This window comes from Podarcis bocagei, assembly GCF_964188305.1.
Source record: "Podarcis bocagei genome assembly, chromosome: 4".
Taxonomy (NCBI): domain Eukaryota; kingdom Metazoa; phylum Chordata; class Lepidosauria; order Squamata; family Lacertidae; genus Podarcis; species Podarcis bocagei.
In genome coordinates, this window is record NC_138128.1 from 92,597,655 (window position 1) to 92,612,912 (window position 15,258).

The following is a 15,258-nucleotide window of genomic DNA, read 5'->3' on the forward strand; positions in this document are numbered from 1 at the left end:
ATGACATGGCTTGCTCATGGTGGTAATCCCTTCTGTATAATGAAATAGTGTTAGTTTGAAGTAAGTTTCTCCCACTCTTCCCCCTACCCACCTTTTTCTACTGGGTGCAGGCTCCAGCTGGGAAAAGTACGCAGGACACAGAAAGTTTTGGTAAGGGTGGGGCTGAAATGTACAATGGATTGATCACCTCCTATTGAAGTTAGCGGGTGTGCGTTTTGCACTGCCATCTTAAACCATTGCATGCTCTCTCTTGCTGTCTCATGTTGTCATCCTGTTGTATAGAATGATCCTATTTGGCTACTTTTCCCATAACAAATGTCTTCTAAAGGCCATATAGCAGTGTGCGCAATAGGTTGATAAAAGTTTTTATGCCGACATTTAATTTGCCTTGAACTTTGGTTGGGTTTAGTGATTCAGTTAACCGTGTGAAATGTCTTGCAAACATCTTTTGTATCCAGATACTGTATTATAAAAGCATGTTCTCCCTCTTTCCCCCAACCACCCATTTTTTCTTATGTTTCTAAATTTAAACACATAAACCTGCTGAATCCAGCCAAAGGCCCATCTAGTGCAGCATGCTGTTCTCACAGTGGCCAACCTGATACCTGCAGGAAGCCTGCAATTTGCAGAGCACTACTTCGTAGAGTGCCTTACAGCCTTTCTCACTTCTTTATATCCCTCCTGTAGGAAAGCCAGCCAGAGAGCGCTTTACCTTGCCCAAGGCATAAGCACTTAAGCTCAGCTGGAATCTGAGCCCAGGTTTCTTATGTCAAAAACAACACACTGTCTGCTGGACCACAATAGCTGCTTTTCAGATTTGCTTTCTGTTCTCTCCTAGCTGCCTAAACTAACACTGGCGATTAAATTGTGATTCTTCTTGTAATTTCAGGAGGTGGCACAAGCAACAACTGAAAGACAGAGAGGAGCGGCAGAAGGCGGGGGAAGATTCGGATGATAGCGATGCTGAATTTGCTGAGGGTTTTAGAGTTCCAGGTTTCCTTTTCAAAAAACTTTTCAAGTATGTATATTAAAGTAGCGAACAACAATTTATTTCTATAAGGGGTTTGCTAATGTATCAGTACAAACTGGAAAAGTTAAGAGTAAACTGGGTAGCTCAAGTGTATTATGGCATTCTGCAGCCAACTGAAGAACTTGAATTCCATTGTGGTTATACGTTTGTGTTGTGTTGTAGCTGCCAAAACTGCATAGGCATGTGTCCATCCTACACAAGCATAGTCAGTGTGTAAAGCAGAGAGATCACTCCATTCATGCCGTTAGTCTTTCCATTCAGTCCTTTAGCAAATGATTCAAGCAGCGTAGCTTGTGAGCTGCCTGGCTGTAACACTTCATTGAGCATGGTGGTCTTGAGAAAATAATAGTAATAATAATAGTAATAATAATAATAATAATAATAATAATAATAATAATAATAATAATAATAATAATAATAATTTATTTGTACCCCGCCCATCTGGCTGGGTTTCCCCAGCCACTCTGGCTGGCTTCCACAAAGACCAAAAATACACTAAGATGTCACACATTAAAGCTTCCCTGAACAGGGCTGCCTTAAGATGTCTTCTGGATGTCAGGTAGTTGTTTATCTCTTTGACATCTGATGGGAGGGCGTTCCACAGGGCGGGTGCCACTACTGAGAAGGCCCTCTGCCTGGTTCCCTGTAGCTTTGCTTCTTGCAATGAGGGAACCGCCAGAAGGCCCTTGGCGCTGGACCTCAGCGTCTGGGCAGAACAATGGGGGTGGAGACGCTCCTTCAGGTATACTGGGGCGAGGCCGTTTAGGACTTTAAAAGTCAACACCAACACTTTGAATTGTGCTCGGAAACGTCCTGGGAGCCAATGTAGGTCTTTCAAGACCGGTGTTATGTGGTCTCGGTGCCGCCCCCAGTCAAGCTGCCGCATTCTGGATTCGTTGTAGTTTCCGGGTCATCTTCAAAGGTAGCCCCATGTAGAGTGCATTGCAGTAGTCCAAGTGGAAGATAACTAGAGCATGCACCACTCTGGTGAGACAGTCCATGAGTAGTGCTTATTGCTTCCCTGGAACTCACAGCTTGGTTAACAGGTTCCTCACCAACTGCTGCTGGACTTAAGGGTGTGTTACGCTGTTGTAACCATAATCTAAAAATGGATCTATGATTAGAGAAACCCAAAGAGAATTCAACCAAGACGGGCAACTAAATATGAGTCTTGGCATGATAGCTGTCCCTAATGAAGGGTATCCCCTTGCAAGCATGAGTCAGCTGGCAAAACTTCCTGAGTGGTTAAAAAGATCAATTGAGCTGAATGATTTGTCTGACATGCAATTTAAAAGATGAGATCTCCCCAGCAGGAAAGGGAGGTTGCCATCATTAAGCATTAGAGGTTCCTCTGACCACACTGGAGCGCAAAGATGGCAGCAGTGAATCCCGATGCCGATTGATCAACTCCCAGTTAGTTTGTTCCTGGCTCTTAATTTTTCTCATCAGGTCTTCTGAAAACATTATCCTTTTCTAGGGTTTGTTTTTGCTGAAGTTGAATGAGGGCAGTCCTGAAAACTCCCATTTTAGTTTCTGTGCTTTGCAGTTTCAAAAATATATTTGGAAAAGAGAAGCTAGAAATGGGAGAGTAGAAAGCGGCTCGGCCATTTCTCCTCCCAACTCTGAAGCATTCTGTTCGTATATCAAGTATTAATAGAATAGAGATCTATACCAGTTGCAACCTACTGTGTCTCTCTGAAAAGACTATGAAATATGCTAAATTCTATGCAGTTAAGAGGCACTTTAAGTCATAGGATGTAGAGAGCTACACGAGACCATGAGGAAGAGGCCAAAACTTGTGTATGTGACTCTGGTAGGTTCTATTGGGTGTTTAAATGGAGAATTTGGTCTATTCTTTTTTTAGGCTTTTCTCTGCATCTAGGGCTAGAATGGCAGGCCCAGAGCTCAGTGTTGGAGTCCATCTGGTATGTGAGGAGAGATGGGCTGTATCCCTTCCCATGATGCTCTGCTTGCTGCTGCTCTTCTCTCCCTTGCATGAGTTTAGCTTCTTGGTTCTGATACGTTGCAGAGAATGAAATGAGCAAGGACTCCTGTGCCTTGCTCACTCTCGGCAAGAACTCACTGTTGCCATCTGTTTGGCAGATGCCATCCGAAGGGAGAAGGAAGACTCTGCCACACTTACCTGCTCCTCTAGCAATCACACTGGTTGCTCAGCATTGTACATCCCACACCCCATGTGAAGAAATGCTTTGTTTTGCAATATCAGGGGGAGAGTGGTCTCCTGTGTCCTTGTGCCTAGTGAAGTGAAAATGTTAAGAAACTAGCTTGTTGAGGGATGCGAGTAGGAATCTACAAAAGGCACCCTTCCAACTGTCAATGGGAGAAAGAAGGCAATGGTTTGAAATAAAGCTTTTCAGTTGAGCTGTAGAATTTGGTGAGCTTTTTGTGAGGAGTCAGCATCCTCAGATGAGAGAAGGTGGTGAGAGAGAGAGATTCTTTTTTAAGCCAAAATTTAGATCATGTCTCATGTGTGCAACCTGCCTTAAAGCCCTGGGGATAGATTAGCAAGTGAGCCAGATGTTCTCCACACACTACAGATGGCAGAAGACCCCTAGGGATCACTCACTAATCTAACCTGATGGAAATGTGTTCCTTCTCCCAATTGGAGTGCTTTTGGGGGACCACAATCTCTTTCTGACCTCACTGACCACCCAGTTGAGGCATGAGATAGAATTACAGTATACAGTCATCTTTCACGCATTTATCCAACTATTCCTCTGAACAAAGGAGATTCTTCCTGCAAAACTTCTGTTTTGGCAGAATTTTACATTCTTGGTTGAAAACCACCCCTAAACTTACTAGCAGGCAGTTTGCAGCTGTTGTTTTTGTACTCCTAATCTGACCTAACCTATATCATTGTTTGTATTTGCTGTATCCATCCCTGAAGGACAGCTCTTCCCCTGCTCCCAACCCCTTTCATCTAGGTTTGACAGCTATCTTTTATCTCAGTGCTGCTTACGTAAAGAGAAGTTGCTGGTGAACTGTGCCCAAAGCATAGCCCATCTTCCTGCTTCCAAATAGGGAGATACAAAAATTAGCCTGGGTAGTTCAGCTGCTTAGAGCGCGGTGCTGATAACACCAAGGTTGCAGGTTCAATCCCTGTATGGAACAGTTGCATATTCCTGCTTGGCTGGGGATTGGACTAGATGACCCCCCCCCGGGTCCCTTCCAACTCGACAATTCTATGATTCTGTGTTTTTGCAATTTGTAACTTGTGTAATTTAGCAAGAACAGCCTGATAAGTTTTCACTGGCAAAGGAATCACTATTATTTTTAAAACCTCCCTCTTAGTTTGTAGCCATTGTTTACTTTTTGTTCCTTTTCAGCACTAGCTCCTGGGCTCCTGGGCATGGAAGCACTCTGCCACGTTCCACTGTGATTTAACAGTCCTCCTATATGTTGGGCTGCGGAAACAATTGCACTTACTGTTCTGAAGAACCAGAAGGGGCCGTTCTAGCAATATTTATACAAAATGAAATAAAACACCCTCCAATTATCACGTCCCGGTTTAATTAGATGTACTTTTAACATTGCACAAAGAGCGAGTTCATCACATCCAACGTCCAAAGGCATAAAAAATGCATGACGCTGTAAATACAGCCTTCATGTAAAACACATGCTGCAGCATGTTACGGTAACTAGCTTCTGAGCGTTGCAAATGACTAATTCATGTGTTTGTCCTGTTGCGATCTCTTGTTTGCCATCTGATTTTGCCCTTTTACTTGCAGGTACCAGCAGACAGGTGTTGGGTGGCTCTGGGAATTGCACTGCCAGCAGGTGGGAGGAATTCTGGGAGACGAGATGGGATTGGGCAAGACCATCCAGATAATTGCTTTCTTGGCAGGTCTGAGCTACAGCAAGATCAGGACGCGTGGTTCAAATTACAGGCAAGTGCTCTTCCGCAGACTGTCAGTCTGTGGAGCTCAATGAATATTTCATTGGATGTATTGCCATGGAGGAGGGCCCCGTGAATTATTAATGGCATTTCAATTACAATATTCCTTTAATTCTTTTAGCGGGGGACATCAAAGGAAATTTTTTTTACGAGACAATGGAGCTGGAGGGCAGGAAAAATTAAACATGTAACACTCTTAATGAATTCCAGGCATTGATGCTTCATTTTGCAGATGAGCCTCGCCAGTTATTTTGGGTCAATACTATGTCTTAAGGTTATAGAGCACAAATGGATTGCTTACCAATTCAATTATGTTAATATTGATAGTTTACACAGTATGGAATTTTCAATTAGGCGTAATACCTTTAGGTCAACTTATTACGTTTTTACATTAAAATATTTGCTCTGGCAAGAGACCAGTGGACTACTTTCATAGGCAGTCACAGTCTTCTTTGGGATGCTGGAAGTGCGAGTCAAGCGTGAGCAAGGAAACATTCTTGCAAGATCCTTCCTTGGCTCAGCACAGACAACCCACGTTCAAGTAGAGGGAGTTCCCACTTTCTTTTTTTATACAAGCTGCTCCTTGTTGTCTTCCTCCTCCCACCCCATTCGCCTGGAACATCAAGTATCTGTAGTTATCAATCCAGCAATCGGAACAGTCAGGGGAAAATGTATTGCAACCCCTGGAAGCCCAATGGGCATTCGCAAATTCGCTTGCTGATTCAGGTGCCCCTGGCTGCAACAAAAGGGGTTCCCAGCAGCCCCCAAGAAGCTGTTACTTATGCTGCTGTGTGGAGAATTAAGCGAACAACCAGGGCTGTTGCTTAGTGTATCCAAGCCTTAGTCTAAATAAGATAAGACCCTGTCTGGATTTGCATTCCTTGACTTGCAGACTGTGTGGCATGCAGAAGGCACATAGAAGCCTGATTGATGCATGTAGTACCTTCTATGCACAAGGCTATTCCAGACTGTTATGCCTTACTGAGTTTCCTCTCTTTGTGGTTGTTGCACAGACGGTAGACTGGATTGAGTTTGTGGCATTTTTTCCTGTGCTGGTAATTATTCCTACTAACTTTATCTGCTACATCCCTTCATATGCTGTTGCTTTTATTTCTCTACCACGATCGCCCCCTGCCACTGGCTCTTGCAGGCATTATTTTAAAATTGGGATCAGCCTGGTTCTCTAAATTTAACCCGCAGTCCTCTGGTGTTTCTGTGTTTTACTGGTTTAATTGGTTGGAAGGAGAAACCTAGTATAGCTTCCCCAAAACTTTTCATTTAGCGTTGTGGCTGTTCTTGACTCCAACTCCTTAGCATCCCCCTTTCCATTGTCTTCTACAGCGTCATCCTGCCATTTAATTTTATAGTTTTGCACCCATTTCATAAAATCATGGAATTGTGGAGTCATCGAGTCCAACTCTTCATTTCTAACTTGAATACAGTTGTTCTGATAGCTCTCGTAATGCATGCTGCTTATTTCACGGTGCTGTCATCTTGTGATCTCTTCTAGGTTCCAAGGGCTGGGTCCAACAGTGATTGTGTGCCCAACCACAGTGATGCATCAGTGGGTGAAGGAGTTTCATACTTGGTGGCCTCCGTTTAGAGTTGCAATTCTGCATGACACGGGCTCTTACACCAATAAAAAGGTACCTGCTCATTCAGGATGCTGCAAATTCAGACCTTCTCTTTCTCCGCTGAATAGGAACAGCTTGCACTTCTTTCTTTCGAAAGTGTCGTGAGAATTTTGTTGCCAGTACTGAAGATAACCCTTGAAGTTTAAGCTTTGCTCCCTCCCTTGCAGTGTTAAATGGAACGCATGTTTCCCCCCATGAAACACCTTGAGAGTTTTTGCTGCTGCGTGACATTGAGCGAGCTGTATGGTGCAGCGATTCAGCTTCAGTGAAAGCCCAGCCCATCAGGTCCTCCATTTTTATACCCCCCCAACTCCTCCCTCCACCCGAAGAATTTAAGGACAAATACAGCACAGAGGGCTTAGCAGCTCTGCTATAGGTTCCGTCATACACAAAGGCCACCTTTTTAAAGATACTTCTAGGGTTGCTACTTTTATATCAGTGCTTTTGTTCAGCACCAAGGTCTGTGAGTTGGGTGCCCCAGCAAATAGTTTTCTATGGAACTTGTTGCTGCAAGGTGTCCTGCCTGGGGTTCTTTTTCTAAAAAAACCCCCAAACATGCTCTTTTCTCCCTCTCCCTGCTGCTTCTCCACTCGGAATTGCCCTAGCTTCTGTTGCACATGCGTACATGCTTTCCGTAGTTCAGCCCTTAGACCAGTGATTAGTTAGGCTGGCCTTCCCTGTGCAGCTGGACTTGGCAGCTGATCTCACCATTCCCATGCCCCTTGCAGACTTTACCAGGGTCTTCTCGTCTTCAGGGAGCACTTGCCTAGGAAACCTCCGCAGTGCAACCTCCTGAGTGCTAATCTTGTGAGTTTGGGAGCAACATTGCAGACGCCTGGGTGAACTCTTGGGCTCTTGAGCATCTTGTTTATTTATCTAGAACGGTTATGGGCCACTTCATATTCCAGAAAGATCTCAAAAGTGGCATGCAAGATAAAAATACAAAATCATGCGCAGTGTTAAATATATTGAAAAACGGGTCCAACAAAATTGCACTATGGTGTGGCTCTCGTAGCTGTAATCATCCTTCTGGAAATGCCCGGGTAAGCATAAAAGTTTGAAGCAGGTAGAAGCACAAAATTGTCGGCGTCTGTCTGATAACGTGATGAAGTGCATTCCACAAAGTAGGGGCTGTAAGAGCAAAAGCTCCACTCTGTTATTGAGAATCATTGCCGCATATAGTGATCAGCGTCGGTGGTGTTTCCATGATACTATTGCACATCATAATTATTTACCTAGACTAATAACTTATTTATTAGTCTGGAGAGATCGAAAACATGAGCCTCAGGCGAATGATGCACAGCAGCGATGCGGCTGGATTCTCCACTCCGGGAGCTCGCACATCTGCACTAAGCCCATGGTGAAGCTTGGAGTGACGTGTTGCGATATATACACAAATGGATCAGTCTGATAAATTGTGCTGATAGTTTTCTGAGGTTTAGCTAAGTTGGTGTTGTCACCTCCGAGGATTTCGTTTTATCCGGGAAGCACCGAAACGTGCACAAAGGCTCCTCTGCAAAGATTGTTGTGTATTTAAACACACCCGGACCCCTCGTTTTCTCACCTGCAGTTTTCCTCCATCGCTGCTTCCCTTTTGCAAGTTAAAACTAAACAAAGCAATTGTACTGTTAGGAGGTTAGCTGGCAGCGGGAGTGAGCCAAGCTGAAAACCAGGCAGGTGGGTTAGTCAACCAGCTGGCCAACCAACTAATTCCAGAACTTAAGCATCACATTTTCTGCAGTGATCACAGGAATTGTGGCTTTTTTCGGGGGGGGGGGGGAGTGGGGAATGATTCTTCTAAGCCTGAACACTTCCAGAGTAAAATGACAGAGCAAACTAAGCTCCCTCCAGCTGTTGGTTATCTCTCTGCGGTGGTAAGGGATGGGGGAACGGGAGAGTTGTTTGTGAAGCTGGAGGAAGTGGCTGGGAACAGGGTTTAATTAAACATATGCCATCTTGGTTTTGTGAGTATTCCTTGCAAATACTCACAAAATTCCCTTCGGGGAGGTTTTTCTCAGTATTTACAGAGGGTTGTATCTAACGCCGTGTATACACAGTCCCACTCGCACAACGGACTTCCATTTCTCTCCCCATGCACCATCGAAATCTTCTCCGTAGGGTCCTCTGATCCTCTGGAGCATTGTGCACGGGGGTAGTAGGGGAAATTCCATTGCGCAAGTGGACGTCTGCTGCGCCAGCATTGGATAGGACCCAAAGAATTGAATGCTGAAGAGAGCAGGGGGCTGTTCACCAGCCGCTGTAAATATTCTCCAATGTTCTACGGACACGGTTTGTTGGCATGCCCAAGAGCTGGGAATTTACTGAACTACGGTATCTTCTCAGGAGTCTGTTGAGAAAGTTGTAGACAGCACAAAGATTACATGTTCCGTTTATGAGCGCACACCAGTATATTGTTTACATACTTGTACATATGTGCCACAAGCATAGAAATGAGCACCCTGCAAGGCTCTCAAAGGCCACGGAGGGTTTTGCCCACTAGCTTCACTGAAATCAGAGGTGGGGAAGATGTAACACTCCAGGTATTGCCAGACTGTAACTCCCTGACTGTTGATCATGCTGGTGGGACTCGGGGGAGTTGGAGTGCAACAAAATCTGGAAGGTGACCCCATTGGCTACACCTGCTTTTTTCAGCTGGAACTCAGTTCTGGCACCACTCAGATGGGTTCCAGCACCTTTCAGGTGGGTGCCATTGCTATTCTTGGAGAATGAGGTCGGCGTTCATGGTGAATCCAAGCACCTATTTTTCTAGAAAAATAGCACTGCATATACCCAATCCTATTTACCCAACCATTGCTCCCAGCAGCCACCCCAACTAGGTCTTAAAACAGGCAGGACATCTCTCTGATCATTCAGCAGCATTAGCCGTTTATGAGTATTCAGTTCTCAAAATGTCACATGTGTTGATTCCTGAGATTAAAGCTGTTTGTTTTCATTATTATCTGATGCCCCTTCCCACCCACTTTCAAAAGGGACCAGTATTCTGTTTAGCTATAGCAGGGTTTCCCAACCTTTGGGTCTCCAGCCGTTTTTGGACTACAACTCCCATCACTCCTAGCTAGCAGGACCAGTGATCAGAAGTGATGGAAATTGTAGTCCAAAAAGAGCTGGGGACCCGAGTTTGGGAAAACCTGAGCTGCAGAAAGGATTGTGAGCATAGTGCCCTCCTGGGCTGGGCACCAGCAGAATATGGACATAAGGTTACAAAGGGAGCTTACTATCTGAACAGCTCGGAAGAGGTCAGGCTAAGCAGTAGAAGGGGGCTGAGAAAAGAGATGTCACTACGACAGAAGTCGGAGGAAGAGTGGGGAAAGGATACTGTGGCACCGTAGGGTGGCACTTCTCATTTAGTAGCACACGTCTCTGTGAAATCCTTGACCTCTGTTTTGTTCTCTCACCATTTGTATCTGCTCCCGAAGTGCATAAATCCCTTTGCAGAAACTTCATTAAGTGCAGAGTGAAGGCATAAGGCTGGCACAATTTCAGTGCCAGAAGGCATATTGATGTAAAGTTAAGCAGTTCCTTCTCTCAGTAGCCCTCTCTCTAAAGCAGAGCAGAGCTGAGGTTAGAGTAGGATGTGCAATATTTCTTCAGCCCTTTATTTTTCTTGACAAAACAGATTTTAGAATAGCACACCTACTACATTGACCCTTTCGCTCTGTAGAGTTTAGTATATGCTGTCACAGTCATTGCTGGGTAACCTAGGAGCTCTTCCTTATGTTTTGGGGTGTGGTGGTGGAAGCAGGTTCAAAATACACACATGCTAAAAAGCATTTATGCAGTAAGGTAGAGGGGGAATTAGGGCACCAAACCATTTCCCTTCTTCCACAAAATCATGTGTCTCATTACAAAAGTTAAAGCTGTTGTGGGATCGCTCTGGCTTTCACCCGCGCACCTGCAATTTTAGCTGCCATCCTCATTTAACCTGACGATAGAAGCTGAAAACCTGACTGTTTTTCCATCCCAGATTCTGGCTACTTCATAATCCTTAGTCTTATCCCATCCTGCTTTTCTGTGTCAGAAGTGATTGAAATGGCTGTACAGTGGTACCTCGCAAGACGAATGCCTCGCAAGATGAAAAACGCGCAAGATGAAAGAGTTTTCCGTTTTTTGAGTCGTTCCGCAAGACGAATTTCCCTATGGGCTTGCTTCGCAAGACGAAACGTCTTGCGAGTTCTTGCGAGTTTGTTTCCTTTTTCTTAAAGCCGCTAAGCCGTTAATAGTCCGTTAATAGCCGCTAAGCCGCTAATAGCCGTGCTTCGCAAGACGAAGAGACTCGCGGAACGGATTAATTTCGTCTTGCGAGGCACCACTGTAAAAGGCTGTAGTTATGGAAATTGAATTTTAAGAGAAGAAAATATTAAAAGCCCTCGCCTGTGATGTTAGGAGGAAGGTATGTGATTGTCGGTCAGTTCCTGGGTAGAAATGGGCAACAGTGAGATGAAATGCGGAAGCAGACGCGTCCTTAGAGCACAACATTGAATATGCTTATAAATTATCGGAGAGTACTGTACCGGGGTGGAGCACGGGGTCCCTCTGAGCTCTGCAAATCCCTTTCCCTTTACAGAACTCAACAGACTTTCGTGTGGCAAAGCTTACATTACCTTAACCTGAACTGGGGGAAGTGGTCGGTGATGAATTGCCTTTCTGTGTTTTTCCTTCATTGTCAGCACAAATCCTTGTTTAATAAAAGATTTGGCTTGAAGGAAATTTTAATTAATTACAGGTTCAGTAAATCCTGAGTAGGACTCTGCTGTGCTGTGTCTACAGTGAATGGCCTTCATGTGCCTTGTGTTTTTACTCCTGTTCTCTCTGCTGCCTGACAGTGTGATTTATGGCTGTTGTTTTCTACCACTACACTGTTTGCCCTCTAGGAGGGATTGGTCTCCTGAGCCCCCATAATAACAGGAGCACTTTCACAAAACATCTTTTAATGACAACATTGTAGCAGCCTTCTGTAAGTCAGGCTAATTGCAGACATACCCTATTAATTGCAAAATCTAGGAGAGGTTACATATTTTACAAGCTTTTAATTTGAAATCGCCTGAGATGATTTGTCTTAAGCGTTTGAGTAGAGATGCCTGTAGTATTCTGCAGTAGACCATTGCTAGGAAATGGATGCAATGAATGTGGGTTGCAGTGGGGGCTTAAAAATATCAGATTTTACTATAGGGGCAAGAGAGTCTGTTTTTTACCTCCATAGTAAACTGAATCTGTTAATTTCATTAACTAGTATTCATACTTCCTTTCTCCTTTTGGAAATACGATTCCTTACAAAAATAGACATTTGGCATTAGAGATATTTTCTAGTGGTATCAAATTCAATAACTATTCATGAAAGTTAGTCTCCTTTTAAAATAAATGTTCCCCCCCCTTTCTGTTAAAAAAGACATTAAAAAAAAATTAAGTCCTAGTCTGTTCGTTCCTCAGGAAGTTGTAAGGGGAGGAAGAGGTGATAGTGACACAGCAGCAAATCAAGTCGATGTAGCACAGCAAGTTCTCAATTTGCTGCTCTGCTATATTCATAGTGCATTATCAGTGCTTTGTAGTTCCCTATTGTGACTCGCTCAACTCTATATGAGACAGCCCAGAATCCTTACTTGCATACACGATGCTGAAACCAAAGTAGGTGTCTTAACTTACAGTGGTCATGCTTTTTTTAGGGAAGGGGAAGAGATACAATTGGATTTGTTAGTGCCTTAACTCATACCTTGGAATGGAGGATTGTTTGGTCCTAGATTTGGCTTTTCGGGACTTGCTATTTTTCCCCTTGCAATATCAGAATGAAACGTGTTTATTTTAATGCGTGCTTAAGTCCTGCGACAAGTGTTGCCGTGTTAGTGCTGCCTGGGACATTGATTATCCCAAACAGTACTTTCTTTACGGACTCTCATAGTTTCAGTAACGGACAACGTATTCTTCTCTTTGCAGGTAAAACTGATTCAGGAAATTGTAGCATGTAGTGGCATTCTGATAACCTCCTACTCTTACATTCGCATGCTGCAAGATAACATCCATGGTTTCGGTTGGCATTATGTGATTCTAGATGAGGGACATAAAATTCGGAATCCAAATGCTGCAGTCACGGTTGCTTGCAAACAGGTAAGACTTTTTAAAAACAAAAGCATTTCGATTGGTTAAATTAGTGATAAACTTGATCTTAACGCTTACTTCACGCTTAGGCCATGTTTCAAAGACTTCGTGTCACGTGTAAATTGCTGGTGGAATTTGCACTTTTCTGTGTTTTATTATGACATGAATACGCTTCTCCCTGCATTTACAGTTCAGCACTCCTCATCGAATCATCTTGTCTGGATCACCTATGCAAAACAACCTAAAAGAGCTGTGGTCCCTCTTTGACTTCGTATTTCCAGGAAAACTAGGAACACTTCCTGTCTTCATGGAGCAATTTTCTGTTCCAATAACCATGGGAGGCTATTCCAATGCCTCTCCAGTTCAGGTAAAGGATGCAATTCTCAGAAAATTGAAAAAAGCTCAGTTCCAGTCCATGTTCTAACACAGTCACTAAATGTCCTATCATCTCCTGGACAGTTAACATTAAAAAAATAAAACAGTAAACAACAAAGAGAATCCTAAAAATTATGCAGAATAAAACCACAATTCAAAACTAATTAAATAAGACTTACATCTCCGGCTAATGAAGACGTGCTATTACTACTATTATTTACTTGATTCTTAATTGTGCCCTTCATCAGACAATCCAAGGCTGAGTTTACATATAACAGACAATAAAAACTATTGCATACAAAATACAAAAATGAGGTAAAAATTAACAAAAGTGCTAATAGGCACTAAAAAAAACATTGAGCCATCATAACATAGTGACTGAATGTCTTACCTCGCCCCCTGGGCAAACAGGTATGTCTTCATTTGCTACTGAAAAGGTAAATGACGTTTGTGCCAGATGACCCCCCAGAAGGATGCATTTCAGAGATGGTGCCACCATCAAGAAGACCCCGTCCCACACTGCTGTCCCACAAACTTCATCTGATGATAGAACCACAGGAGGCCTCCCCTATTGATCTAAATGAATGAGCAGGATGATATAGAGAGCCTTATTAATTCCAGACTGACCACATAAGGCCATCCACCATTTAGTACAGGAAGAAATGCAAGAGAATTACTGGATAGCATAATATACAAAGGCAGATTCTATAGCAGGGTGTCTTAGGCGCGGTGACCAGTATCCAAGCAATCACTCACATGCTCCCAAGCAGAGGTTTTGCCAAGAGAGCGGTGAACTTGTACTCTTAACAGCAAGGCCCACGTCACTTGACAAACCGTTTCTGAACACAGTTTGCAGTCACACCAAAGTCCTTTTTAAAATGATGTCCGGTGGAGTTGATATTCTTTTTCCCACCGAGGACAGGAAAGGGGTTTTCAACTTCACTTAGCTTCATTCAGTTTCTCAGATTGCTCACAGTTATAGACTTGATTGGTCGACTCTGCTGATTTTGAATTCTTTAGACACTTCCCCACCCCCAATCTCTCTTTGTAAACTCACATGTTCCTGCCAGGCCATTTTTGGTTGTTTTCCAGATGTCCACACTCCTCACTTTGAACTCACAAACTTGTGTAATTCGGCCTACCTTGGGCTTCTCCTCAATATAGCGAACTTCGTACCTTATTTTTGGGTGACCCTATTTTGATTCCAGATTGATAGGCACCCAGCTGCACTGCTGGAGGGAAGGGCACATGTTCAAGTGGGGTTTGCTGCAATTCTATGTAGTTTTTATTTTATGTCCTTTCAAATAAATTCCACCAACTAATTTTAAAGTGAATGGAGAATGATTTGCTGTTAGTTTAGATCTGTGGTTCCCAACCCCCACAGGGGGGCAATTTGATTTTTAAGGTGGGCAACAGTTAATGGCCTTTTAGGCTTCCTCCACGTGAATAGGAGTTCACTTTTTGAATAAGAAGAATTATATGTCAGGGGTGGGGGTGGATCAGGAATTTAGAGATGCTTAGGTGGGGCATGGCCCAAAGAAGATTGGCCCAAAGAAGATTGGTTTAGATGCAGCTGGTGCCCGTATGAGGTTTTTTTAATGTACATGCAAACAGACATAATAAGTGTGCAAAATATCAGCATGATAACCTACCCAAAGTTTTCACTAAGCGGTGAAGTATTTTATCTTCCAAAGTACATTAAAATAAATATTCAGTGTGGTGCACTGGTTGGAGTGTTGGACAGACCAGGAGAACCAGGGTTAGGATTTCTAGTCAATCATGAAACCTAACAGGTAACCTTTGGGTCAGTGTACTTTGAGCCTATCCCACGTCACAGTTGTTTTTGCGAGAGGATAAAATGGAATAAGCCCCATGTGTATTATGCTGAGCTCTTAGTGAGAAGTTTGGGGTAAAATGTGGAAATAAGTATGATTAATAAACTAGCATTGGTGTTGTTTTTTCCCTTTCAAAAGGTAAAAACAGCATATAAGTGTGCTTGCATTTTACGGGACACAATTAATCCCTATCTGTTGCGGAGAATGAAGGCGGATGTTAAAATGAGCCTGTCACTACCGGAGAAAAATGAGCAGGTATTGTTTGACTCTATATTTTGCACCCCAAAATTTATCTGAGAGGCTGCAAAATTATCTGAGAGCCAGTGTGGTGTAGTGGTTAAGAGCGGTAGACTCGTA

The 15,258-nt window shown here is 43.5% G+C and overlaps 1 protein-coding gene across 1 annotated transcript in view; it reads left to right on the plus strand.

Moving 5' to 3' along the window:
* ERCC6 (ERCC excision repair 6, chromatin remodeling factor) overlaps nucleotides 1–15,258 on the plus strand; it is a 53,936-nt gene that overhangs the window by 17,938 nt on the left and 20,740 nt on the right. Inside the window, exons 6-11 of the mRNA XM_081191531.1 lie at nucleotides 890–1,018; nucleotides 4,780–4,938; nucleotides 6,457–6,592; nucleotides 12,530–12,700; nucleotides 12,882–13,058; nucleotides 15,040–15,156. Of these exons, the coding sequence (XP_081047657.1) occupies nucleotides 890–1,018; nucleotides 4,780–4,938; nucleotides 6,457–6,592; nucleotides 12,530–12,700; nucleotides 12,882–13,058; nucleotides 15,040–15,156 (889 nt within the window). The remainder of the gene's footprint in view (nucleotides 1–889; nucleotides 1,019–4,779; nucleotides 4,939–6,456; nucleotides 6,593–12,529; nucleotides 12,701–12,881; nucleotides 13,059–15,039; nucleotides 15,157–15,258) is intronic.